Raw genomic sequence first — 23,504 nt, 5'->3', positions numbered from 1 at the left:
CCCCCAGGGTGTCCCTGCCCCCTCAGGGTGTCCCCATCGGCCACCCCCCATCACCCTCCCAGCTCCCAGTGACCCCTGGGGGCCGCACAGGGGGGCGGGGCCACGCTGCCAGGGGCGGGGCTTCCGCGCCAGGGGGCGTGGTTTTGGGCTGAGGGGCGTGGCGAGACTCGCCCACCGCCCCCAAGGGGCGTGGCTCAGCGGCGCGCGCGCGGCCCCCCCCCCCCCCCCCCCCGCCGCGTCGTCACTTCCGCTTCCGCCGCCGCCACCGGAAGCGCCGTTTGCCGCCGCCGCCGCCGCCATGGCCTCAAGGTTACTGCGGGTGAGCGCGGCCCTGCGGCTGCTGCCCGCCGCCGCCTCCCGCGCCGCGCCCGCCCGCTGCCTCGCCGCCCCCGGTGAGCCGGTGGGGGGAACCGGGAGGGGACCGGGAAGGGGCGGGGGGAGGCGGCGCGGCGGCAGGTGGGGAGCGGGGCGCGACCTCCCGGTGTGACGGCGGTGCCCCGCAGGTGGCCTCGCCACGGATGAGGAGCAGGCGACGGGGCTGGAGCGGAAAGTGCTGGAGGCCATGAACAAGGGCCTGGTGAGTGCGGGGCGGCGGGGGGGGGGCGGAGCCACCCGGGAGGGGGTTGGGGGGAGGTTGGTGTCCTGGGGGGGGGTCTCAGGGACAGGGTGTCCTTGGGGAGGGGTGAGGGCAGCGTCCGGAGGTGCCGTCCCGCCGAACTGTCACCAAAACGGGATAAAAGGACTTGGCGACACCGTGAGATGTGGATAAGCAGCTTTAGGGATGGCCGGGCGTGTCCCCTTTCCCCCCAGGGTGTCCCCTTTCCCCCCAGGGTGTCCCCTTTCCCCCCAGGGTGTCCCCTTTCCCCCCAGAGCGTCCCCTTTCCGCCTCAGGGTGTCCCCTTTCCCTGCAGGGTGTCCCTTTTCCCCCCACGGTGTCCCCCCCAGGGTGTCCCCATCCCCCCAGCGTGTACACACTCTGGGGGCCCGGCAGTCCCTCACCGACTCGTGTAACACGCTGGTCACACAGGAGGCAGCACATTAATCAAATTCACATCCATAAATATCATAATAATTCCCATAAATCATTTTCTTATTCCCACCTCTCTCCCATCATCCGCCCTTGAGTCCTGAAAAGAGTCAGGGGGCTGTTTTTGCCACCACCACGGACGACTGACCTAAAGGACAGACCCTTGACTCCAGGATTTTGGGCTCACATTGGGATTTTTAACACGCTTCGAGGCCCTTTTCCCACACAAATTTTAAAACACACGTTTTAAAACCGTCCCGAGCGCTCGGTCCAACGCTGGCGCCTCGTCCCGCAGCGTGACTGGTCGGGTGGGGACGTTCAATCCGACATCTCTATAAAATTACACCACTATCTTTTATAAAAACTGATATTTCTGTGAGACTCCATTTAATTGATCATTCCTCATCAAAATCACCAAAAATCATCAACTCAAATTAATAATGAATTAGTAACGAACCCCTCTTTTCTCTGCCCCCCCCCCCCTCAGGACCCCTACAGCATGTTCCGGCCCAAGCGCTACGCGGGGACCAAGGAGGAGCCCAACCTCGTCCCCTCCATCACCAACAAGCGCATCGTGGGCTGCGTCTGTAAGTGGCCCCCAAACCCTCCTCCCTGCCTCCCCTCTGTCCGTCTGTCTGTCCCACCCTCCTCTTCCTCCTCCCCCCTCCCCAGGCGAAGAGGACAACAGCTGCGTCATCTGGTTCTGGCTGCACCAGGGGGAGGCCCAGCGCTGCCCCTCCTGCGGCACCTACTACAAGCTGATCCCCCACGAGCTGCCCCACTGAGGCCCCAATGGGGTGGGGGGGAGGCTGCACTGACACCCCCCCCCCACCCCCAGCACCCATTGGGGGTCCCGTGGGTCACACCGACACCCCCCAGCACCCACTGGGCATCTTCTGGGCCGAGCTGAGCCACCCCCGCCTCGCCCCACTGTGTGTGCCCCCCCCCCATAAAGAGTTTGTGTGTGTGGAAACCCGGACTCTGTCTGCGCTGGGGAGGGGGGGGCAGCACCCATGGGTGCGGCGGAGGCGGGGGGGCAGCCCCCATGGGTGCAGCAGGGTGGGGGGACTGGCTGTGGGGGGTGAATTTAAAGCTGTTGCTGTCATGAGTGGGGAGGAGACACGGGGGGTGGGAAGTGTTCATGACCTTGGAGCAGTATTTGGGGTGGGGGGACCCCACCTTCACTGTTCCCCTGAGGGGGGGGGTGGGGGGAGTGCTGGGAATGGGGTGGGGGGGTCTCGGTCTCCCCCTGGTTGGGAAACTGCAAAGTAACTGCTTGGGAGCCTGGGGGACCCCCCCTCCCCAAAATATGCCCTCACCCACTGAGGGGGGGGCTGGGTGTCCCCCCCAGACCCCAAGTTGGATCACAGCCCCCCCCCTCCACACAAGGTGTCCCCTCAAACGTGGGTCTGGGCTGTACCCCACCCCCAGCTCTACATCCTGGGGTGGGCGGGCTGTCTGTCTGTCTGTCCGTACGGTGGGGGGGGGCACAGCTGGACACAGTCCTCCCAGGTGGCCTCGCCCCACGGTGCCCACCCCGGTGTCAGAGCCCCCCCTGGGGCGCAGGGTGTCCCCTGACGCCATGTCACCCCAGCAGGTGGTCGGGCAGGCGCAATGTCCCCGCGGTCACCCCCGTCCCCTGGAGATGGTCTCCAGCACCTTCTAGGGGTCGAGGTGGGGCTGAGCCGGTGCCCGGTTGTTCTCCGGTGGCTCCCGCCCCTCCCGAGCAGCCACTGGCCCCCAAAAAAAGCTCTTTGTGGTCACAGAACCTGCCGGCGCCAGCTCCACCACCGACCGTTCACCCGTGGGACCTCCTTGGTCCCACCGATGGGGACAGTCCCCTCTGTCCCCAGAGCTTTTGATGTTCTCCAGGTGGCCCCGGCAGCACCGTTGGTGCCCACCCCCCCTCCCCGTGGTGGCCAAACCTCTCCGGATGACGGTGGCCCAGGGCTGGCTGGGCCCCCTGCTCGGCTCGGAGGCTTCCAGGTGACCCTATTCCGTGGGGCAGGAGCCTTCCTCCTGCTGCCGGGACCCTGCCCGCGGGTCCCAGCTGCTGCTGCTGGAGACAGTGGGAGCTGCCCCTGCCCCGGCAGCCGCTGCCCCGCGGGGCTCGGGGGGGCCCGGGGGGGCCGGGAGGTGCCTTCAGGCCTCGGGAGGTCCCTGAGGGTCCCTGGAGGCCTCAGGAGACCCCAGGGGGTCCCCGCAGCTTCCCCGAGGGCTCCAGGGAGGGCCCGGCGGCTGCCGGCTCTCCAGCGTGGCCCCCGTGTTGCTGACGACATCAGTGACGTCACGCTGGTCGTGCGTGATGTCACACATCCCGCTACCCGGCCGGAGGGGGGGCGGGTCCGTCCCCCCCCGTCGCGCACGGCCAATAGGGACGGCGGGCGGCCCTGATTGACAGCCGTGAGCGGCGGGGCCGCCGGTGACGTCAGAGCGCTGCGCTGATGGGCAGGGCGCGCGCGGAGGGGGCGGGGCCTATCCCCGAGGGGGCGGGGCTCCGGCGGCGCAAAGGGCGCACGGGGACGCGGTGGGCGGGGCCTTCTCCGCCCCACGTGACGCGGACCGGGAGGGGGGGGCGGTGCGCGCGGCGGAGTGCGGCGGTGACGTCACCCCTGTCGCAGAGGGGCGGGGCGGGGCGCGGGGCCGCGCGCCGGAAGCGGGGCGGCGCGCGCGGAAGGGCCGGCGCGGGGCGGGCGGGCGGACAAGATGGCGGACGGGGACAGCGGCAGCGAGCGCGGCGGCAGCGGCAGCGGCAGCGGAGGGTTCGCGACCGCCCGCGGCGGAGGCGGCGGAGGCGGGTCCGGGTCCGGCGGCGGGTCCGGCGGCGGCGGCGGCGGCGCGGGCCCGGAGCAGGAGACGCAGGAGCTGGCCTCGAAGCGGCTGGACATCCAGAACAAGCGCTTCTACCTGGACGTGAAGCAGAACGCCAAGGGCCGCTTCCTCAAGATCGCCGAGGTGGGGGCGGGCGGCTCCAAGAGCCGCCTCACGCTCTCCATGGCGGTGGCCGCCGAGTTCCGCGACTACCTGGGCGACTTCATCGAGCACTACGCCCAGCTGGGGCCCTCCAGCCCCGAGCAGCTGGCCCAGGCCGCCGGCCCCCCCGGCGAGGACGGCGCCGGTCCCGGCCCCCGCCGCGCCCTCAAGAGCGAGTTCCTGGTGCGGGAGAACCGCAAGTACTACCTGGACCTGAAGGAGAACCAGCGCGGGCGCTTCCTCCGCATCCGCCAGACCGTCAACCGCGGCCCCGGTGGCCCGGGGGGGTTCCCGGGCGGCCCCCCCGGGCTGCAGAGCGGCCAGACCATCGCGCTGCCGGCCCAGGGCCTGATCGAGTTCCGCGACGCCCTGGCCAAGCTGATCGACGACTACGGGGGCGAGGAGGACGAGCTGGGCGGCCCCGGGGGCGGGGGGCCGGGCGGCGGGGGGCTCTACGGGGAGCTGCCCGAGGGCACCTCCATCACCGTGGACTCCAAGCGCTTCTTCTTCGACGTGGGCTGCAACAAGTACGGCGTGTTCCTGCGGGTGAGCGAGGTGAAGCCGTCCTACCGCAACGCCATCACCGTCCCCTACAAGGCCTGGGCCAAGTTCGGCAGCGCCTTCTGTCGCTACGCCGAGGAGATGCGCGACATCCAGGAGCGGCAGCGGGACAAGCTCTACGACCGACGCGCCGGACCGCCGGGCCCCGGCAGCGGCAGCGGCGCCGGCGACGACTCCGACGGCGACGACGTGGACGACGACTGAGCCGCCCCTGGCCTGAGCCCCGCCGCCGGCCGCCCCCCCCCATTTCCCCCAATCCACCCCTCCCGGGCCCACCCCGATCCCCCCCCCCCCCGCGATGGGGGCGAAGGGGTCCCCAAAACCCTTCCCCCCCACCCCCCGCCGCCGGAGACACCGACCGCGTCCCTCCCTCCTCCGGAGCCGCCACCGTCCCCCCCCCGCCGCGGGGGGACCCGGCCGCCCTCCTCCCCGCAGCCCCGAGGACTCGCTGCTTTGGTTTTGGTTTGGTTTTTTTTTTTGGGGGGGGGCGGGCTGGGGGGGGTCAGGGGGAGCCGCCGCCCGGATCCTCGCTCCTCTCCCGTGGTGCCCCCCCCCGCCATCCCCAAAAGCCTCGAGCGAGCGGGAGCGTTGGGAAGCGAGAGCCGGGGCGAGGGGGGGCCGCGTTATCTGGACCAACGTCCGTTCTCTCTTCTTTTTCCCTTTATTTTCCTTTTTCTTTTTTTTTTTTTTTTTCCCCTCCCCAGATATTTTTTTTTTCCTTTTTGGGTTTTTTTTTTTTTGGGATGCAAACTGCTAAACTCCAGGCGCCCGAACTGGAACCCGCCCCCGAGCTAGCGCGAAGCTGGCAGGTTCCTGAAAATTAAGGAAGACTTTCTCGGTTTGATGATTTATTACGATTCCTCCCCCCCCCCCCCCCCCCTTCACCTCGTCCCTCTGAGCGCAGGGGGGGGTCACGGAGAGAGGCACAAAGCACAAGGAAAAAGCTCGACGGGACGCAAAGATCTTCCCCTTCTCTCCGGCCCGGGAAGGCCCCGGCCACGTTTCCTTCCCGTTTTACCGTTTCGCCGGGACCCGCGGGCGCTAAAATCGGCCCCTTTCTCCTCTTCACCCGGATTTTAGTTTTTCTTCAGCAAAACCAACTCGCCGCCTTTCCTCAGTACCTCACGCCGGCGGCGGTGGCTCGGTAGCACTGGCGGGACTCCACACTCTGGCAGCTGGGGCCTTCGTGTTGGGGTTTTTGGGGTATTTTGGGGGTTTTTTCCTCTTTTTATTTTTTTTTTTTTGGTTGTTTTTACCACCTGGCCGTACCAGCAGGCGCTGGCTCTGCCGCCTCGGCCGGCCGCGCCGGAGCCCGTGGGGTCCCTCCAGCCACCACCTCTCGTATTAAATGGATTTTTCCACTCTCAAATGCTTTTTTTTTTTTTTTTTTTAGCTAAATCAACTCAATCCTGCCCTTTCCAGAAAGGTATTTTTTAGCCACGTTATCCCAGGAACTCTGAACTGAATGGGGTTCATCGCTCTTCATTCCAAAGTTTCAGGTCTTCTTCTCCGACGGTTTCTCCAGTTTTAGGACTCTTTTAATTAATTTTTTTCCCGCTATTTTTTGGGAGCCTGCGCACGCCCGCCCTCCGATCTCAGCTGCCTTCTTAATTTATTGTCGTGGATCCCAGCGTCTCCGCTCGCTCCGTATTTATTGGGCAGCGAGGAACGGCCGGCAGCGACTCGTCTTCGCACGGCGGGAGGCGGCGGCGGGGCGGGGGGACGCCAACTCCGTCCCCTTCCTCGCCCCGAAACCCAGCGGAGCCCCGGGGGACGTCGTCTGTCCATCCGTCCGTCCGTCCTCCAGAACCCCATCCCGCCCTTCCCTGCCTCCGTAGCTCTTTTTAAAGGGATTTTTAAGGCGAATTTCTTCCGTTCATCCCGTTTTTAATTCTTCTCCGTCGCAAAGGACTGGGTTTCCTCACTCACACGGGAGCAATAGTCTTTTATCTCGATGTCCGAACCGCGTCCGTACTGTATTTTGTACCCTAAGGCAGCTCTTTCCAGTGACGTCCTGCTGTATTCACCCATCGGTCTGGTTTTGTGTTCGCTCGCCTTCGGTTCTTTGCCGCGGAGAAAACGATTAAAACGCCGCGGAAGGTTCCGGAAGGGGGGGGAGAGGGCGGCTGCCGCTCAGCCGCCCCGCCCGGCTCCGCGGCGATGGACTTGCCGGCGTTCGGCTGCAAAGACGCAGGCGGTACCTCTCCTTTTATTTTTGAAGAGGATGATATATATATATACATAAAAAAATATATATATATTCTTTTCTTTTTTTTTTTTTTTTGGCTGAATTGCGGTAATTTAGCCTTACCTTTCTACTCCGGGGTAGCGGCGGGGTCGCCGCCGGCCCGGCTCGGCTCTCAGTAGCCGCCAAGGAAGTATGTGGAAGAGGAAAAAAAAAAAAAAAAAGGCAAATAACGCCAAAAAAAAAAAAAACTAAAACCAAAACATAAAAACAGGCCGCAGTGCCGCAGATGGCGTTCGCTCGGGCAACCAGAAGCGATGTATCTATGTACAGAAACCTTCCGCAGCTCCATTTGACCTTCCAGCAAACGGGTGAGAAGAGCAGAGCGCGTCGGGGGAAGGAAAAAAAAAAAAAAAGCATCAAAAAATTATGATAAAAATCCGAAAAAAAAGTTTTTTTAACCTGCCGGCGGCCGGCGAGAGCGATTCGGAGAGGTGGGCGGCCAAGCCTCGGGTGTGAGCGAGGACTCGGGTGGTTTCTGCGAGGAGGGGGGGGGGGTGGGTGGGTTTTTGGGTGAGATTTGGGTTGTTTTGCTTTTTTTCCAGTTGGTTTGGCCTGCGGACGGCAGGCTGGGGGTGCCGAGAGCGGGGGAGCCGGCGGGGAGCCCCCCCCACCCCCCCCCCCCGAAAAGTTCCCCGAGGAAAGCGGGACGACGGTTACGCCGGCGGCGGAAACAGCGGCCGGGGCGCGGGGGACTCGTCGGCGCGCGCGGCAGGGCGGAGGGTTTGGCTGTTCCCTTCTCTCTATATATATGTATATACACATCTCTGCGTGCGTGTGTATATATATGAGATTTGGTTGGGAGGTTTTTGGTTTTTTTGGTTTGGATTCTGTAGAAAACGGGCAAATTGCTTTTTTTTTTTTTTTTTTGTTTGGTTTTTAACCGGAAAGGGCGGGGGGGAAAAAAAAAATCCCAAATTCATGGAGCTTCCAGATTTCTGTTGCCCCAGAAGGGACGGTTTGAGAGCACGACTGTCGCTGTACAAAAATATTGTAAATCTTGTATAGCGCCCCAAAATCGATGTAAATACCCAAAACGTCCGGGCTGAGAGCCGGGAGCCGTCGGTGGCTCCGTTAAAAGTTAAAACCGCTCTAATTTTTCCGCCCCGCCCCCCCCCCCCAAAGAGAAAAATATGGAAGAAAATCAGAATTATCCTGCCTTGTTTCCAGCTGTTTTGGGGTCACGGGCACGAGAATCCCCTCGTGGTCCCTCGCTGCCGGCGGAGGACGACGCGGGGGCAGGTGACTGGTCCCCAGGGCTGCCGTGCCGGGGAGAGCGGCGGTTTCTCTTGTTGGTGATTAAAAAAAAAAAAAAAAAAAAAAAAGCAAAAAAAAAAAAAAGCAAAAAAAGCAAAAAAAAAAAAAAAAAGCAAAACCCCTCGCCGGCTTCTCTTTTAAAAAAGAAAAAAATTTAAAAAAAAGGAAAAAATAGGAAAAAAAAAAAAAAAAGAAGCGTGAGCGAGTGATGACGGTACTTGAGCTGATGCACAAGGAATCTCTCAGCAGATATTCGCCGCCGCGCTCGCCGCGTTCCCGGGGGGCGGCTCGGCGGGCGCTGGCAGGGGTGTTCCCGGTGGGGCGAGGCTCGGCCGTAGGCGCCGTCGCCCTCCTCTTCCTCACGGAGCCGGTGGAGCCAGCGGCGCCCGCGCCAGGCGGGCGTTGGGTGCGTCGGCGGCGGCGGATCCTCGGTCCGGGCCCCGGGAGGGAGCGGAGCGGCCGGTGAGGGGCACGGCACTGGCCGCGGTGGCAACCGTCGGCGTCTCTGTGGCGGTTTGGGGTTGCCCGGGAGGCCCCGGGGGTTTCAGCAGCCACACGGAGAGCGGGTGCGGAGGGAAAACATCGGCGCGGGAGAGAGCCGGGAAGTGGCTTCGGCCAATATCTGCTGAGAGACCAAAACGTTCACCCCGAAGTACCTTGATGACGAAAGAAGAAAGTTTTATTCCTCTTATTTTTTTAATGAAAGAAAAACAAAAAATAAAGCAAACCATGCACTTTAGGCGGCCCAGCGTGGGGCTGCCGGCGCCCGGGGGGGGGTCTCGTCCCCCCCCTCTCCCTTCCTCTGCGGCCGGCGGGGCGGCTTCGGGAGACGCCGGGGAGCGGCCGGCGGTTGCCGAAGGCAGGTCCTGGATTTTACCACTAGCAAAGACGACGCCCGACGTGACGAACTCCTCATGCTAGCGAGCACTCCTTACCGTAGCAGATTTTTGCAAATGGAGTTTTACAAGTCTATATTTAAAGAATTGTATGTTTGTAACAAATAAAAAGTATGCGGAAAAGTGAATGAAAAACCCAGCCCGACCCCGTCTCGCTCCTTTGGGGGGGGGATCGCGGGGTCCCCGACTGTCCCTCAGGGGGGTCTCCCCAGTGCCACCGTCTCCGTAGGGGATGGGGTGGTCCTGTGGGGTTGGGGGGTGTCTTGGGGACCCTCAGGGCTCCAGCAGGGGGGTTGGGACAGCACAGAGGGGGCCACCTTGTCCCCAAGCAGTGCTCTGTCACCAGGGGGGCACCGCGGGGAGCTGGGGGGGGGGGATGTTGGGGTGCAAGGGGAGGGAGGAGGGTTGGGCACGGCACATGCGTGTTGCGTGTGTCACGGCTCACACAGGCGTGCACAGACAGGCCCGGCGAGGCGCGTGCGCGAGGCGGGGTGTTGCGCCGTGCACACGCGGCGGCGTGGCGTGCCGGGCCCACGCCGGGCAGGGTGTCGGGGGTCCCGTGCCGCGCCCCCACCACGGCAGCCAGCCCGCGCCTGGCCGGCACGCGGTGACGCAGGCGCCGCAGCCCACGCCGCATTTAGCTCTGCGGCTCCCTGCGGGCACGGGCTCATCTGAGGACACGAGCGGGAACCGCCTGCGCATGAGCCGCTGCCGCCCGCCGCGGCACCGCAGCCCCGCCGCCGCCTGTCCCCGGCGCCACAGGCCTGACCCCAGCCCCGGGGGGAGGGGGGGGGGGGGCTGGGTCCCCACGAACTGGGGTCCCCGGCCCCTCAGGGAGCAGCTGGCGGCGTCCCCGGGGACACCGTCCCGCACGTCCCCTGGATGCCGGGGTGGGCAGCTGCTCCGGAGCCGCGGGGGGTTGTGGGGGGATCGCTGGGGACAGCTGGGGCGCCCCGGCTATGGCAGTTGCTGCCTGCGGGGCAGGTGCAGGCAGCATTCCCTCCGGGGAGCAGCTGCGGGGTTGGGGGGGGCTCCTTGCCCGCAGCCCCCCTTGAGTCCCTCCCGTGGCAGCTGCGGCGAGTGCCCCCCACACCCCGCTCAGTGCTGGAGGGGTGGGGCGTGAGGCCAGCGACACCCGGGGTGGGACAGTGACAGTGGCAAAGGTGCCTTCCTCGTCTCCCTCCTCCTCCTCCCTGGCCCAGCGCTCCCCTACCTGCTCTCTCTCGTCTCCTCACTGGGCAGAGCCAAGGGGCAGGGCAGGCTCCAGAGCTCCTTCCACCATCCTGAGGCGAGGGCTCCGCTGCGCAAGGGCCTGCGTTAAGCTCCCGAAGCTGCTCCCGCTCACCATCAACCCTCACTCTCTAAAATCCCGTCTCTTATAAAATTAAACTTAGCACGTAAATCAGGTTTGATTTGACGCTGGAACGGGCTCACCGTGAGTTTTTGTTTCCCGTGACACGCTCTTCCCTCACGCAACACCAACCCTGCTCCCCATGACAGTCTGGACTAGGACGTTTTGGGGGTTTTTTTGGCCATATTTTATTCCTGCTGTTACCAGCAATCGACCCTTTTTCCTCTCAACATCCCCCTGTGCCCCAGCCCAAATCCCCACCCCGGGGCTGACAGAGCCACAGCCCATGTTACCTCACTGCTGCTGCCCTTCTTATCCTACAGGACAGGACCAGCCTTTATTTCAGTTATTTCCTGAAAAACACACAGGGAAGGACTCAAAAGCACCGCTTGCCTGAACCACCACCGGGCCTCCGCGCCACCTGAAAGGGATTCCCCTCAGCTCGGTGCTGCCCACGCCGGCAGCTGCCTCCTCCAGGCACTGGGCTGGCACAGGCACCAGCCTGGCTGGGCCAAGCGCAACGGTTTCTAACAGAAGTTTAAGTCTTTCTAGGCTGCGTCTCAGGCCTGAGCCTTTCAGTCGGCCGTGGGGGTGATGACAGGGCCGGGGCCAGACCGGGAGCGGGCGGGCAGCGATACCCGGGCTGTGCCCGGAGCGGCCCTACAGAGGCCGCGGGCCCCTGGGACAGCCGGGCCCTGTCAGGAGCCGAGCCCCGGCGGCCTGCGGGGAACCTCGGCCCACGACCGGGCAGGCGCGGCGGGACCCGCCTAACGGAGGCCGTGCCCGCAGCGCGGAGCCTGGGGACGGCCGGTACCGGCGGCAGCACCGAGGGAGCCCCCCCCTCCGCTCCGCGCCGCCCCGCTCCCCTCAGCGCCGCATCCTCCCCCTCCCCCGCTCCGCGCAAACAAACAACACGGGGGGGCGGGGGGAGAGAATGGGCGGGAAAGGCATCTCTCCTCCCATTGGCTCCGCGAGCTGTCTGTCTTCCCAGCCCCGCCTCCCACGGTATGTCAGCTTTTTCTATTGGTAGGCGGTCACGTCACTCCGCTGCATCGCCCACCGACTCGGAGCCGCCGGGCACGCCCCCCGCCCTCACCCCTGCGTGCCGTGTGCAAAGGAAAAACAGCCGTTAAACGGGCCGCGGGGCGGGGCCAGCGAGGGAGCAAGAAGCGGCGTCGGGATTGGTGGCGGTCGGATGTTCAAACTAGGATGGGGCGTCGTTATTGGTTCGTTGTCGCCGTGGCAGGCCGTGCTCTCTCGTTTTCGGGTGGGTTATTGTCTGACGGCTCCTGAGGCAGCTTCGGCGCGGACTCAGGGCCAGAGCTCAGGCGGCAGCGGCGGCACCATGGTGAGGGGTGGGGGCGGCGGCGGCCGGGCTCGGTCCGGCTCTTCTGGGGGTGCGGGGGTGGCTCCGGGACCGGCGCCGGTGGGAGGCTGAGGCCGGGAGACGCCGCTTTCCCGCCGGGCCGGGGCGGCTGGCCGCAGGCCCGGGGGTGACAGGGCCGCCCGGTGGGGGCTGGAGCCGCCGCTGTCAGCGGGGAGCCGCGCCCGGGGTCGCGCGAGACGCCGGGGGGGTAACGGGCGGCTCCTCTGCCGGGTTCTGTCACCGATCCGTGACCTTGGGCACGGCGCCGCTCCCTGCCCTTCCCGGGGGGCTCCCCCCGGCAGCCTCCCGTTGACGAGGCGCCTGGAAGTGCGCGGAAAACCGCTTCCCCCCCCGCCCCGCGCTCTCCGGGGCCGCCGCCGTTGTGTAACCGAAGCTTCTCGTGGCGAGGCCCTTCGGGAGAGGGTTTGTGCCGGTTCCCGAAAGCCCGGCCCCGCCGATCGGGCCGGGGTGAAGCGAGCGGCAGAGCCGGCGACTCCCTTGTGCTGTCAAAGCTTCCCCGGGGAGGCTGGGAGACGCCGTGACTGCCATCGGTTACGGTTTTGGAGGGAAACTGCTTCTTTTACAGCTACTTTCCGCTCTTATATATTTTAAAAGTTGATCGTGGAATAAGGAAGTGACTGTCAGGGGCATAAAACTCTTCGAGTGAGGAGCGAGTGGCCTGGAGGGCGCCTGTCAAGCGGCCGCCTGCCCCAGGTAGCCCCTGCCCCAGGCAACGTTTGGTTTCCATGGTTTAGACTCTAACCGACATCTCTGTGTGCTCTCGGCAGAGCTCGCTGGTGGCTTCCCAAGGAAAAATCTGCTTCCGTGGGGAGGGGAAGGCTGGGGTTTAATCCTCCCCGGTGCCTCACTTGCGTGGCCTGGAAGTCACGGTTGCGGGGTCTGTAACTGTCGTTTAGGATACGAGGAGGTTCCCGAGCGGGAGATAAGGGCCCCGATCGCAGAGGGTTAACGCGGAAACGAGATTATGCAACGCAGCAGAAAACTTGCACTCAAGGATAACTTGTGGCAGAGGGTTAACATGGAAACGGGAGGAACCGAGAGGGTTAAGATGGAAACGAGATTATGTAACCCTCGGAAAACTTGCTCTGGAGGAGATCTTGTAACGTGACAATAGATAAAAAGTTGCTTTTTGAAGTACTTTAGTCCTGTTTGAAGCAACAAGAAGGAGGAAAACAAAACAAAAAAAAGTCGTTTGCCTGCTGTGGGAGACCCAGCGTGTTCAAGGCAGGGAGGTTTTGATGTGGGAACATGCTTCCAGCGAGTGACTTCTGCGGGGAGAAGGGAAGGAGCCGCTCGTGTCTGCGCCCCTCAGCGCGGTCCCCTCCGGATGAAGAAGCGAATCGCTGCTGTCGCCGACCCGACCGAGCCTCTGCGAGCGCCGCGTCCCGAGGGAGAGAAGGAAACCTCTGCGCTGTGAACGTGATGCTCATCGAGGAGCCCTCGTTCCTCTGCCGGGACCGTGCTCGGGAGGGGGATCAGCTTCTGCAGCGAGCTGGTGCTGGGTCAACGGTGGGAAACTGCTGTAGCGTTTCCTCTGCGAACCCCGCAGAGGGTTTAGGCGCTGGTGAAGATGGAGACAAACGTCAGGACTTCCGCTGTGAGACTTTTTCTTTCCTCTTTTTAGTCAAATATCGTGTAAAGAAGCATCAGATGGGCAGCTGCTGGCTGGAAGACTTGATGGAGAAGTGGGAAAGTTCACAGCTGGCTGATAAAAGCCCTCGGTGTGAACAGCCAGGGCTTTTCCCAGAGCTCTCTTTTATTTCTAGAGCAAGGAAAATCCACAAATCCCCCTTCTTGATTTTTTTTTTTTTAAGTTTTACTGAGTGATGTTTTCTACTGATAAAAGTAACTCCTGATGCTTCACCGCAGCAAAGGCAGCGTCGAGTGAGCACTTCAAAGCGTTTCTGGACACGTCTCCCTCAGCCGCTCTCCTAACAAACCAGAGCCAACCTCTTCTAAAGACAAGACACTCCTGCCCTGGCGTCGGTTGCCAAAACGCCGCGCGGGTTTGCCGGGTGCCAGCGTTCCCGCGGCCGGATCTCCCTGGCGAGGAACCCACCCTGCTCAGTGCCGCAGGACACCGGCCCAGCTCTCCTGCCGACCTCACCCAGTGCCGCTCCACTTGTTTTATTGACTCTGGATTAAATATTTCCCCCTTGTGACTTTTTTTTTTTTAAATTTTATTTTTTTTTTACTGTTTGAGTTTACACTGGGCCGGCGCTCCCCAGGTGAGGTAAGCGCATGGTGATAACTCCCACCCTGCTGGGACAGGACGTGGATCTTGGACAGCCCCGTGTTAAGCCGGTGTCTTATTTTAAGGATTAACGTGCTCAATTAGCATCACCTCGTTCTCCTGGGGATTGCTGGATCCTGTGGTTTCTCCTAAATGAGCGGGAAGGGCTGGTGACAGCTTTCAGCTCCCTCGCAGCCAGCTGTAATTCCTCCTTTTTTAGAAGGGGATGGAGATTGTTGGGTCAATCCGTGGTGTAAAACCGGGGATTACAGCCCTCCAGCGTGTTTTGGGGCTCCCTGCAGTGGCTGTACGGGGGCTTCTCTGCTCATTGTGGGCTGGGAGACTTAATTTTGGGGGTTATAGTTGCTGTTGTTTCTTAAACAGACCAGATTTTGGGTAGATAAGGTGGTCTTTAACGTGCAGGGTGCAGGCTCTGTCTGACTGCCCTGCTGGGTTGCCAGCTGCTCTCACTTCATTAGAACTCTCGTTAGCGATTAGTCATGTCACTCTTTCTTTCCATATCCCTTGAATCGACCCATTTCCTTAAGGCAGATGTGAGAGAACCTGGCAAACCCACATTCCATTCTTCCTCATTTCTCAGTGTGGCTTCCAAACTCTTGCGCTTTGGGGTTCCACCTGCCCTCTGCTACACGATTTTTATTAAATCCGTGATTTCTGGAGCTCCCTGATGATTTTTCCACTCCGGACCAGGAAGGGAATTGAATCCTTGAATCCTGCAGGCCTGGGCTGCAAATTCCTACGTACAGAAACAGCATCCTGCCTTCAGAGAAAAGGAGTCTGAAATCTGACTGTTCTCACAGCGGCTGCTGGGGGGGAAAAAAAAAAAAAAGGGTTCTTTGGGCTGTTTTCCCCCTGTTTGGTGTTTTCTGGAAAATAATGGGAATAGTGGGAAATGAGAGACACGCGGGGTGATAAAGCAGCTGCCGCATCCCTCAAACCCTCCATGTCCCCTCGAATTCACCTCGTTTGGAGTCGTTTGCGAGGCCACAAGTTTCCTGCGGTGGCAGAGAGTGTGTTTGCCTCTGGATTACAGTGCAGCAGGTCTCTCCGGATTAATTAAGGTTAATTAATGGGCGTGTTTCTCTCTCACAGGCTGGTGGTAAGGCGGGGAAGGACAGCGGGAAGGCCAAGGCGAAGGCGGTGTCGCGCTCACAGAGAGCTGGGCTGCAGGTAAGGCGCAACGGTGCCCGCTGGTTCCCCCATCTCATCATAAAATGTGAATTTCTGAGTAAAACTTCCACTTCTGGCAGGCAGGTTGCCCCAAACCCTCTTTTTTTGGGGGTTGAATACTTGGTGTTTTGTCATTTGTGTTGTCGTTATGATGGGGGCCGCTGGGCTCGCAGGGGCTGTTTGCTGCCGTGTCCTGACTCAGGCGGGATCTGTCTCTCCTCCGGAGAGGGTGTGAGGATTAATTGGGATAATTATTGTGAAATCCCATGGAAACGTGTGTGGGGGAGGATCTGCTGTGAAGTCGCGTGTCCCTCGTTAAAGCTCTCCTCGTTACAGGAGCTCCGTAGACATGCGGGGTGGGAAATCACTTGAGCCAAAATTAGCAGCGTACAGTGTAATTATGCAAATGTGTTAACGAGGTTACTCCCACTCCAGTTCCCTGTGGGTCGGATCCACAGACACTTGAAGACTCGCACCACCAGCCACGGGCGAGTGGGTGCCACCGCCGCTGTCTACAGCGCCGCCATCCTCGAGTACCTCACCGCCGAGGTAGGTCCCTGCGCTTGCCTTCCTCCGTTAAAAAAAAAATAAAACGAAATAATCGTTTCCCTCGGGATCCCGAGCGTCTTCCCCGATTTCTCGGCAGGTGCTGGAGCTGGCGGGCAACGCTTCGAAGGATCTCAAAGTCAAGCGGATCACTCCCCGTCACTTGCAGCTGGCGATCCGTGGTGATGAAGAGTTGGATTCCCTGATCAAAGCCACCATCGCTGGCGGAGGTGGGTGTCGTCCTCGCTGTCCCCTTTCCTCCCTCCTGCCCCTAACTGGGAATTTTAGTGAGAAGAGGGGGGGGGGGGAGAAAAAAAAACATGGGAAAACACACAGGAATTTGTGATAAATACCAGAGGCTCGCTGCTTCCCTGGATCCAGCGGGGGGGACGCAGCGAGCGTCCGCTGGGAATTGAGGATTTTCTGGAGCTTTTTTGGGGGAAGTCTGCGAGTATCTGACGGGAATCCTCCTCCTCTCTCCACAGGTGTCATCCCCCACATCCACAAGTCTCTGATCGGAAAGAAGGGACAACAAAAAACAGCGTAGAGAGGAAAAAGAAAAAAAAAAAAAAAAAGAAAAAAAAAAAAAAGGCCCACTCCCTCCCGTCGTCGTACTGTACCTGGGACAGAAGAAATCTTGGGGATACGTGGAATTTTTTTTTTAAGGAATAGTTCAAAGGAAGAGCATAGACAACTGACTGTAGAGAGGAGAAAACATTGGTCTGGGCTTTAGATTCAAAGTTTGACACAAAGTTGTACCTTGTCAGGTGGCAGCAGCTGGGGTGGTGGTCGAGGGGCTCGGCTGCTCCCCTGGGTTTTATACAAAAATGGAACGGATAAACCATTTTTTACAAAAAAAAAAAAAAAGCGCACTTTTGCTGTGGTGTTGGCATAGGGGGGAAGGCGCCGGGGGGGTTTGGGGCTCCCTGGGGGTTAAGTGTAGGGGGAGGTGATAGCCAGGCCTCCCCCGACCGCCATCACATGCAAATTTGTCCCCGCCCCCTAATTATACCCTGAGCCACGCTGCCCTGCCTGTATGCAAATAGGGAGGGGAGGGGCCTCCCCAGGGCTCCGCCCCCCCCCCCCCAGCCCCACATGGCCGGGGTGTCCCGGGCCCCGCCCCTGCTGGCTCCGGGGCAGGGCAGGGGTGTCTGTCTGTCCTGGGCAGCAGGGTGCTGGGTGTCTGTCTGTCCTGAGTGTCCGCCTGTCCTGGGCAGGTGGGTCTCAGGGGTCTGTCTGCTCTGGGCATAGGGGTGGCACGTGGCCATTGGGGCCAGTGTCTGTCCTGGGTGGGTGGGTCCCGGGTGTCCGTCTGTCCTGGGTGTCCACCCAACGTGGGGATGTGGGTCCTGGGTGTCTGTCTGTCCTGGGCGTCCACCCAGCCTGGGGATGAGTCCCAGGTGTCTGTCTGTCCTGGGTGCCCGTCTGTCCTGGGTGTCCACCCAGCCTGGGGATGTGAGTCTGAGGTGTGTGTCTGTCCTGCATGTGTGTGGGTCCCAGGAGTCTGTCCTGGGTGTCCACCCAACCTAGGGATGAGTCTCAGGTGTCCGTCTGTCCTGGGCATCCACCCAGCCTGAGGGTGTGGGTCCCAGGTGTCCGTCTGTCCTGGGTGTCCACCCAACCTAGGGATGAGTCCCAGGTGTCCATCTGTCCTGGGTATCCACCCAGCCTGGGACTGTGAGTCCTGGGTGTCTGTCTGTCCTGGGTGTCTGTCTGTCCTGGGTGTCTGTCTGTCCTGGGTGTCCACCCAACCTGGGGATGAGTCCCAGGTGTCTGTCTGCCCTGGGCACGTGTGTCCCAGGTGTCCACCTGTCCTGGCCACGTGGCTCCTTCCCCAGCCTGCCCCTGGCTGTGGCCCAGCTGGGCTGCCAGGGAGCCCTGTCCTGGCACACCCTGTGCCCTGGGGAGATGCCGGCGCCAGCTGCCAGGTCCTGGGGCTCCAGGTGCTGGCGCCTGACCCCAGGGCGGGGCTGGGCCTGGCCGGCAGCCGGGCAGGTGCCGCGGGAGGAGGGAGCTGGGAAGGCTCCAGCACTGGCAATACCAGTGGCCGGTTGCATCAGGCACCCAAGAGGCCCTGATGGCCACTGGCCCTGGGTGCTGACCACCCCCCTGATGTGGCCTCAGCCCCGTCCCGCCGGGCTCCGGCGCCTCGGGCAGCCCCAGGGACCCGCTACGAGCCGGTGGGGCCGGGCCTGGCCTGCGCCGCCTTGGCCGTGGTGGTGCCGCCGCTCTTGCCCCAAGATGGTGGCGGGAGGTGTCGAGGTGGGGCAGGTGGGGTGGGTGGGGGTGAGGAGCAGACGGGCGGCCCGGGGAGGGCGGCGGGACGCGGGGAGCCGGGGGAGGGGGGGGGGGCGGCGGGGGGCCAAGGGCCTCACAATGGCGGGGCCGCTCAAGCCGCAAGATGGCGGCGGCGGGGAGGGGCCGTCCTCGCCGCCCGCGGGGGACGCACCGCGCATGCGCGCTCCCGCCGCTACAAGGCGCATGCGCGCGCCGCCCCGCGCCGCCGGCCCGCACGGGAGGCTCCATAGGGCCGCGCCGGGGGAGGGGAGCGCCGGGGGACGCTGGTTCCCGCCCGCCGCGCCGCGCCGGGCGTGGGGACGGCAGACGACGTGGCCGGTGTTCCGGTGCCGCTCGATGCCCGGATGGCTGCGGGGAGCGCGGGGCCGCCGCAGCGGGAGGGGCCGCTCCCGGCGTTACGTAACGGGCGTCCCCCACCGCCCGGCAGTGGTTCCGTCGCCCCGCCCCCGCGGCGCTTTCGGCGTCAGCTATTGGCGGAGAGAGACGGCGAGGCGGAGCGAGGAGGGTATAAATAGAGGTGGGGCGGCGGGCGCCGCGCTCAGTCTGCCGCGGTCGCGTCGCTGTTCTGCTGTCTTCTCGCGCTCCTGCTCCTGCTCCTCCTCCTCCGCCATCGCCATGAACGGGCAACTCAACGGCTTCCATGAGGTGTTCATCGAGGAGGGCACCTTCCTCTTCACCTCCGAGTCCGTTGGCGAAGGGCACCCAGGTGCGGGTGGCGGCGGGGGGGCGACGAGCGCGCAGGCGCGGCCCGGCGGTGCGCGGCCGCCTTAGGGCGGGCGGAGGGAGAAGGAGGAGGAGAAGGGGAGGGGGCGCGCCCGGCGAGGAGGAAGAAAGGGGGGGGGGGGTGTCTTGGCGGACAGGTTGGGGGGTGGGGGGTGGTGTGTGTGTGATGACGCCACCGGGCGCGCGCGCAGTGCGGGGCGGCGCGCGCCGCATTGCGGGGCCCAACGCGCACGTGCTTCCCGCGTGGGGCGGGGGGACACGGACACACACACGCGACGACACGACACGCGAGACACGGCACGACACGCACCGGGGGTGGCGGGATGGGGAGGGGGGGGTGTCTTACCGGCTGACGCAACGGCAGAGGGGACCGGGGGCCGCCGTGACTCAGCCGTGACTAAGCCGCTGCTGGAGGGCGGCGGGACCTGGTGTGTGTCCCCCCACCTCCCCCGGAGTGTCCCCGGGTGCCCCGTGGAACCCCCCGCAGCGTGGCGGTCCGAGCGCCGCGGGGCTCCCCCCGCCTCCGGGGGATGCCGGGTCGCAGCGCGGCTGCTGGGACCTGGCAAAGGGGGGCACCCCCACCCCCCCACCTTTCTGGGGCAGGCTCCGCCCTCAGACCCCCCTCCTCCCCCCCATGGGGGTCCCCAGCCGCTCCCCCCTCAAGCTGCCCGGGTGGTGATGGACGACCCTCCCCGCCCACCCTGGGGCTGCTCAGGGCTCCCTAGATGCCCCCCCCCCTGCACCTGGAGGATCAGGACCCCCCCCGGGGGCTGTTTTAGGACCCCCCCAGCGAGCTCGGTGCCATGGCGTGCCGGGCTCCCTCCCTGCCTTTGTGCTCGCCGGGTTTGGGCACATGACTGGAAAGCTGCGCAGGCAGCTGCCTCCCTCTGCCCGAGGGCAGCTGCCAGCACCCGCTGCCTGGCCGCTCCCCGGCGCCCGCCCAGCACCCTGCAGATGTGGTTTCCCATCGCCCCGCAGCGTAGGTAGCTCCGGCTCGGCTGCCAGCACCCATGGCGTAAGCAAAGCCCCGCGGCCAGTCTGGGGGTACCTTTGGGGCGCCCCACCCCGCCCCGCCTCGCTGGAAGGGCTCCCCGTACCCGAGATCACGCGCTGCCACAAGGAAAAAAGGAGTTTAGCAACCGTGTGCGGGTTTAAGGTCCTTTTCCTTGCTCTTTCACCCCGAGAGCGGGCGGGGAGTTGCCTCCCCTCACCCCAGCAAAGCGCTGCCTCATCCTCTTCCCAAATCCGGCCCGAAAGGTCGCCGCCAAGGACGTCCGTGGTCCGAGGGAAGTTGCTTATTCGCTGCTGAGCCCTGAGCGGCCCTTGGGGAGCTCTGGGAGCAGGAGGGGGCTCTCCCTCTCCCAGAATAAAACATCCCGGTTCCTGGGTATCCGGTGGGAGCTGGCTGGGTGCGCTCCGGGGCGGCTGTCGGCACCGGGCATCCATCCCCCCGCCCCGCAGCCGGGGACAGAGCTGCCAGGACGCTGGCACGCTCCGGATTTGGAAAGCTGGGGCTGGAGAAAGGGGGTGCCAGTCCCCTTCGGCGATGCCGTAGGTGGCTGAGCTCAAGCTCTGACCTGACTGTAACTGGAGCTTAACTGGTAAATGCCTGAAATTCCAGGCTAATAACCCGGCGTGGGGACAAGGCGAGGGCTGTGTGCGCCACGGGAGGCTGCTGGCTTAAGGGGAGGTTTGTGCTCGGCCACGGCTCCCGTTCCCAGCTTAGCGTGGAGCCGGCTGTGCCAAGGGGCAGCGGCTCAGGAAGGAAGGGCTGGGCCGTGCGGCCGTGACAGCCTCCCGCTCTCTGTGTTGTTCCCTTCCCCTCTCCCCACCCCAGATAAAATCTGCGACCAGATCAGCGACGCCGTCCTGGATGCCCATCTGAAGCAGGACCCCGATGCCAAGGTGGCCTGCGGTGAGTCACTCCCAGGGGACACGGGGTGACGCCAGCGCTGGGTGGGTGACGCCGGTGCTGACGTCTTTCTCTTTCCCTTCAGAAACGGTGGCGAAGACGGGGATGATCCTGCTGGCGGGGGAGATCACCTCCCGCGCGGCCGTCGACTACCAGAAGGTGGTCCGGGACACCATCAAGCACATCGGTTACGACGACTCCTCCAAAGGTAGGTGCCGGGGAGGGGGTCACCGGCTCGCTGCTGGTGTGGGGTTCGGCGCGCCGGGCTCACTGCAACCTCCCCTCTGCCCCAGGCTTCGACTACAAGACGTGCAACGTGCTGGTGGCCCTGGAGCAGCAGTCGCCCGACATCGCCCAGGGCGTCCATCTGGACCGCAGCGAGGAGGATATCGGCGCCGGGGACCAGGTGAGGTGCTGTGCCGCGTGAGCCGCCGCCGTTCGGCCGGAGGAGTCGTGGCTTCATCCCCCCCTCCCTCTGCCGCAGGGTCTGATGTTCGGCTACGCCACGGACGAGACGGAGGAGTGCATGCCCCTCACCATCGTCCTGGCCCACAAGCTGAACGCCAAGCTGGCCGAGCTGCGGCGTAACGGCACCCTGCCCTGGCTGCGCCCCGACTCCAAGACGCAGGTGAGGGCCCCGACGCCCCTCACTGGGAGCCCTGAGGCACCTCGGGTGCGGTCTCCTGAGTCCCCAAACCTCCCGCCTCGTCCCCTGACCGTGTCCCCGTTCCCTCCTGGCAGGTGACGGTGCAGTACATGCAGGACCGCGGCGCCGTCATCCCCATCCGGGTGCACACCATCGTCATCTCGGTGCAGCACGACGAGGAGGTGTGCCTGGACGAGATGCGGGACGCGCTGAAGGAGAAGGTGATCAAGGCGGTGGTGCCGGCCAAGTACCTGGACGACGACACCATTTACCACCTCCAGCCCAGCGGCCGCTTCGTCATCGGTGGCCCCCAGGTACGGCGAGCGGCCTTCCCGGTGAAGCTGTGCCGGCACGGCGCTGGTGGTGGTGGCACGGTGGTGATGGTGTTGTCCCTGACAGGGTGACGCCGGTCTGACCGGCCGCAAGATCATCGTGGACACCTACGGGGGCTGGGGGGCCCACGGCGGCGGCGCCTTTTCGGGGAAGGATTACACCAAGGTGGATCGCTCGGCCGCCTACGCCGCGCGCTGGGTGGCCAAATCCCTGATCAAGGCCGGGCTGTGCCGCAGGGTGCTGGTGCAGGTGGGTGCAGGCGGGTCTCTCCCCTCCCTGTGCGTCCTTGGGGGGGGCTCTTTAGGCTTCATCTGTGCCCCCCCCGCCCCCCATAGGTCTCCTACGCCATCGGGGTGTCCCACCCCTTGTCCATCTCCATCTTCCACTACGGCACCTCCCAGAAGAGCGAGCGGGAGCTGCTGGAGATCGTCAAGAAGAATTTCGACCTCCGCCCCGGGGTGATCGTCAGGTAACGGGCGTCGGAGAGGGGGGGACACGCGCCGCTGGGAGAGGGAAGTGGGGGGACACCGGGGGCGGTGGCAGCGTGTGGGGGTCCCCTCCTCGGAGCAGCCGTGGTCACCGCCTGGTGCGACTGGAACCGGCGCGGAGAGTCGCTTATGCCGGAAGATTAAAAGCGCTTTCGGGCGCGGACGGGGGTAAGTATCCGCCGAGAGCCGAGCGCTTGGAGCTTCTCCGGCTTCGCGGGAGTATTTTGGGGGTGGGGAAGGAAACAGCCGGGGAAGCTCCAACCGCCCCCCCGGGGATGGGGAGGAGGAGGAGACAGAGGCGACGCCGCAGACCCCCCGGCCAGGCAGGGAAGGGGCGAGCGCGCGGCCGCGTCCCCTTTACTGAGTTGAGGACTTGTATATTCCAGGGATCTGGATCTGAAGAAGCCCCTCTATCAGAGGACCGCAGCCTATGGCCACTTTGGTAGGGACAGTTTCCCTTGGGAAGTTCCCAAAAAGCTAAAATACTGAAAAAAAAAAAAGCCTTGTTAGGCTTTTTCCCCCCACTCCTGCGGGCGTAGGCTACAGAGAAGCTCGCGGGCTCTGGGGGAAAGAGCTCCTTGGCCCCCCCAGGCTCTCCTGGTCCCATGTCCCCCCCCCCCCCCCCCCTTTTTCTCTCTCTCTTTCTCTCTCTCTCGCCATCGTTTCGGTTGCGTGGGGACCACGCGTGGCCTCGTGCCTCCCCCCCCGAGCCCCTCCAGTGTCCCCCCCCCCCCGCAGCCGCCGATCCCTCCGGCTTCTTTTTAAACAAAATCTCGCGTGACGTCTGAGCTCAGAGATGGCCAAAAAGCCCCGAGCGCTTCCCCCCCCCCCACCCCCCAGACCTCCACTCTCACTGTCCTGCTGCGGGGCAGGGGGGGAACAGAGATTTTTAGCTCCCCCCTTTCCCACCGGGACCTCGCTGGTGCTGGTTTTGTTCTTAACCCAGATTTTAAACCTCTCTTTTCTTGGAGGATGCACATTTTGGGGGAGGGGGGGGGGGCGGGTGAGGAGGGGGGGGATGGTGTTAAAACCTCCCCCCCTTCCCCCCTCCCAGATCCCCTGTGCGGGTTTGGTACCGGAGGAAAACGTTTTATGGTTCTTTTTTTTTTTTTTTTTTTTCTTTATAAGAAAGCTGAAGTGACTCCACAACTGCACAACCCCCCCCACTTCCCACCCGCAGCTCGGCGCTGAGGGGAGGGGCTCGGCCGAGCTTTATATATATATTTTTGGGGGGGAAAAGGGGAGGGATTTGGCCCTTCATACTTGAACGTTTTTTTCTAGTGGTGTATTTATTGTGTGCTGAGGCGCGGGGCGTGAGTACAGAGAAGCCCCCGGGCTCAGACGGCAGCTCTTGATTTTCCCGAAAGCCCCCCTGCCCAGCACCTTCACCCCCCTCCAGCCGCCTTTCCCCCACCCTGAGGAGGCCGTGCTGGCCTC

The 23,504-nt window shown here is 63.4% G+C and overlaps 4 protein-coding genes across 5 annotated transcripts; all 4 read left to right on the top strand.

Moving 5' to 3' along the window:
• The first annotated feature begins 243 nt into the window (after positions 1–243).
• On the top strand, positions 244–2,000 carry COX5B (cytochrome c oxidase subunit 5B). The gene is made up of 4 exons (XM_074852319.1): positions 244–392; positions 504–577; positions 1,515–1,614; positions 1,700–2,000. The coding sequence occupies exons 1-4, from the start codon at positions 299–301 to the stop codon at positions 1,810–1,812; spliced, it is 381 nt and encodes a 126-aa protein (XP_074708420.1). The 5' UTR covers positions 244–298; the 3' UTR covers positions 1,813–2,000.
• Positions 2,001–3,729: 1,729 nt separating this feature from the next.
• Positions 3,730–9,098, top strand: PURB (purine rich element binding protein B). Its single transcript, XM_074852419.1, has one exon. The coding sequence runs from the start codon at positions 3,734–3,736 to the stop codon at positions 4,763–4,765; it is 1,032 nt and encodes a 343-aa protein (XP_074708520.1). The 5' UTR covers positions 3,730–3,733; the 3' UTR covers positions 4,766–9,098.
• A 2,365-nt stretch (positions 9,099–11,463) lies between these two features.
• Positions 11,464–16,539, top strand: LOC141935826 (histone H2A.V). 2 transcript variants are annotated; one of them, XM_074852421.1, is made up of 5 exons: positions 11,464–11,577; positions 15,044–15,121; positions 15,557–15,670; positions 15,768–15,897; positions 16,153–16,539. In XM_074852421.1, exons 1-5 carry the CDS (start codon positions 11,506–11,508, stop codon positions 16,212–16,214), a joined length of 456 nt encoding a protein of 151 aa, XP_074708522.1. In that variant the 5' UTR covers positions 11,464–11,505; the 3' UTR covers positions 16,215–16,539. The 2 variants fall into 2 exon arrangements, with proteins under 2 accessions (XP_074708522.1, XP_074708521.1); XM_074852420.1 differs by having other exon boundaries at positions 11,491–11,658.
• Positions 16,540–18,492: 1,953 nt separating this feature from the next.
• On the top strand, positions 18,493–23,440 carry MAT2A (methionine adenosyltransferase 2A). Its single transcript, XM_074852026.1, has 9 exons — positions 18,493–18,671; positions 20,526–20,603; positions 20,686–20,808; positions 20,894–21,006; positions 21,085–21,228; positions 21,342–21,560; positions 21,646–21,828; positions 21,915–22,048; positions 22,454–23,440. The coding sequence occupies exons 1-9, from the start codon at positions 18,581–18,583 to the stop codon at positions 22,554–22,556; spliced, it is 1,188 nt and encodes a 395-aa protein (XP_074708127.1). The 5' UTR covers positions 18,493–18,580; the 3' UTR covers positions 22,557–23,440.
• The last annotated feature ends 64 nt before the right edge of the window (positions 23,441–23,504 follow it).

The sequence above is a fragment of the Strix uralensis genome, chromosome 28 (genome assembly GCF_047716275.1).
Source record: "Strix uralensis isolate ZFMK-TIS-50842 chromosome 28, bStrUra1, whole genome shotgun sequence".
Taxonomy (NCBI): domain Eukaryota; kingdom Metazoa; phylum Chordata; class Aves; order Strigiformes; family Strigidae; genus Strix; species Strix uralensis.
Note: the sequence above shows the minus strand (reverse complement) of the source record. Positions and strands in the feature narration are given on the sequence as shown.

Excerpts from the sequence above, each read along its gene's own strand:
- COX5B (XM_074852319.1), top strand. The coding sequence starts at position 299 with ATGGCCTCAAGGTTACTGCGGGTGAGCGCGGCCCTGCGGCTGCTGCCC. Across the intron at positions 393-503 it reads CCGCTGCCTCGCCGCCCCCG|GTGGCCTCGCCACGGATGAG; the intron begins GTGAGCCGGTGG and ends GGTGCCCCGCAG. Across the intron at positions 578-1,514 it reads AGGCCATGAACAAGGGCCTG|GACCCCTACAGCATGTTCCG; the intron begins GTGAGTGCGGGG and ends CCCCCCCCTCAG.
- PURB (XM_074852419.1), top strand. The coding sequence starts at position 3,734 with ATGGCGGACGGGGACAGCGGCAGCGAGCGCGGCGGCAGCGGCAGCGGC.
- LOC141935826 (XM_074852420.1), top strand. The coding sequence starts at position 11,506 with ATGTTCAAACTAGGATGGGGCGTCGTTATTGGTTCGTTGTCGCCGTGG. Across the intron at positions 15,122-15,556 it reads CACAGAGAGCTGGGCTGCAG|TTCCCTGTGGGTCGGATCCA; the intron begins GTAAGGCGCAAC and ends CTCCCACTCCAG. Across the intron at positions 15,898-16,152 it reads AGCCACCATCGCTGGCGGAG|GTGTCATCCCCCACATCCAC; the intron begins GTGGGTGTCGTC and ends CTCTCTCCACAG.
- MAT2A (XM_074852026.1), top strand. The coding sequence starts at position 18,581 with ATGAACGGGCAACTCAACGGCTTCCATGAGGTGTTCATCGAGGAGGGC. Across the intron at positions 20,604-20,685 it reads CGATGCCAAGGTGGCCTGCG|AAACGGTGGCGAAGACGGGG; the intron begins GTGAGTCACTCC and ends CTTTCCCTTCAG. Across the intron at positions 21,561-21,645 it reads TCGTCATCGGTGGCCCCCAG|GGTGACGCCGGTCTGACCGG; the intron begins GTACGGCGAGCG and ends TGTCCCTGACAG.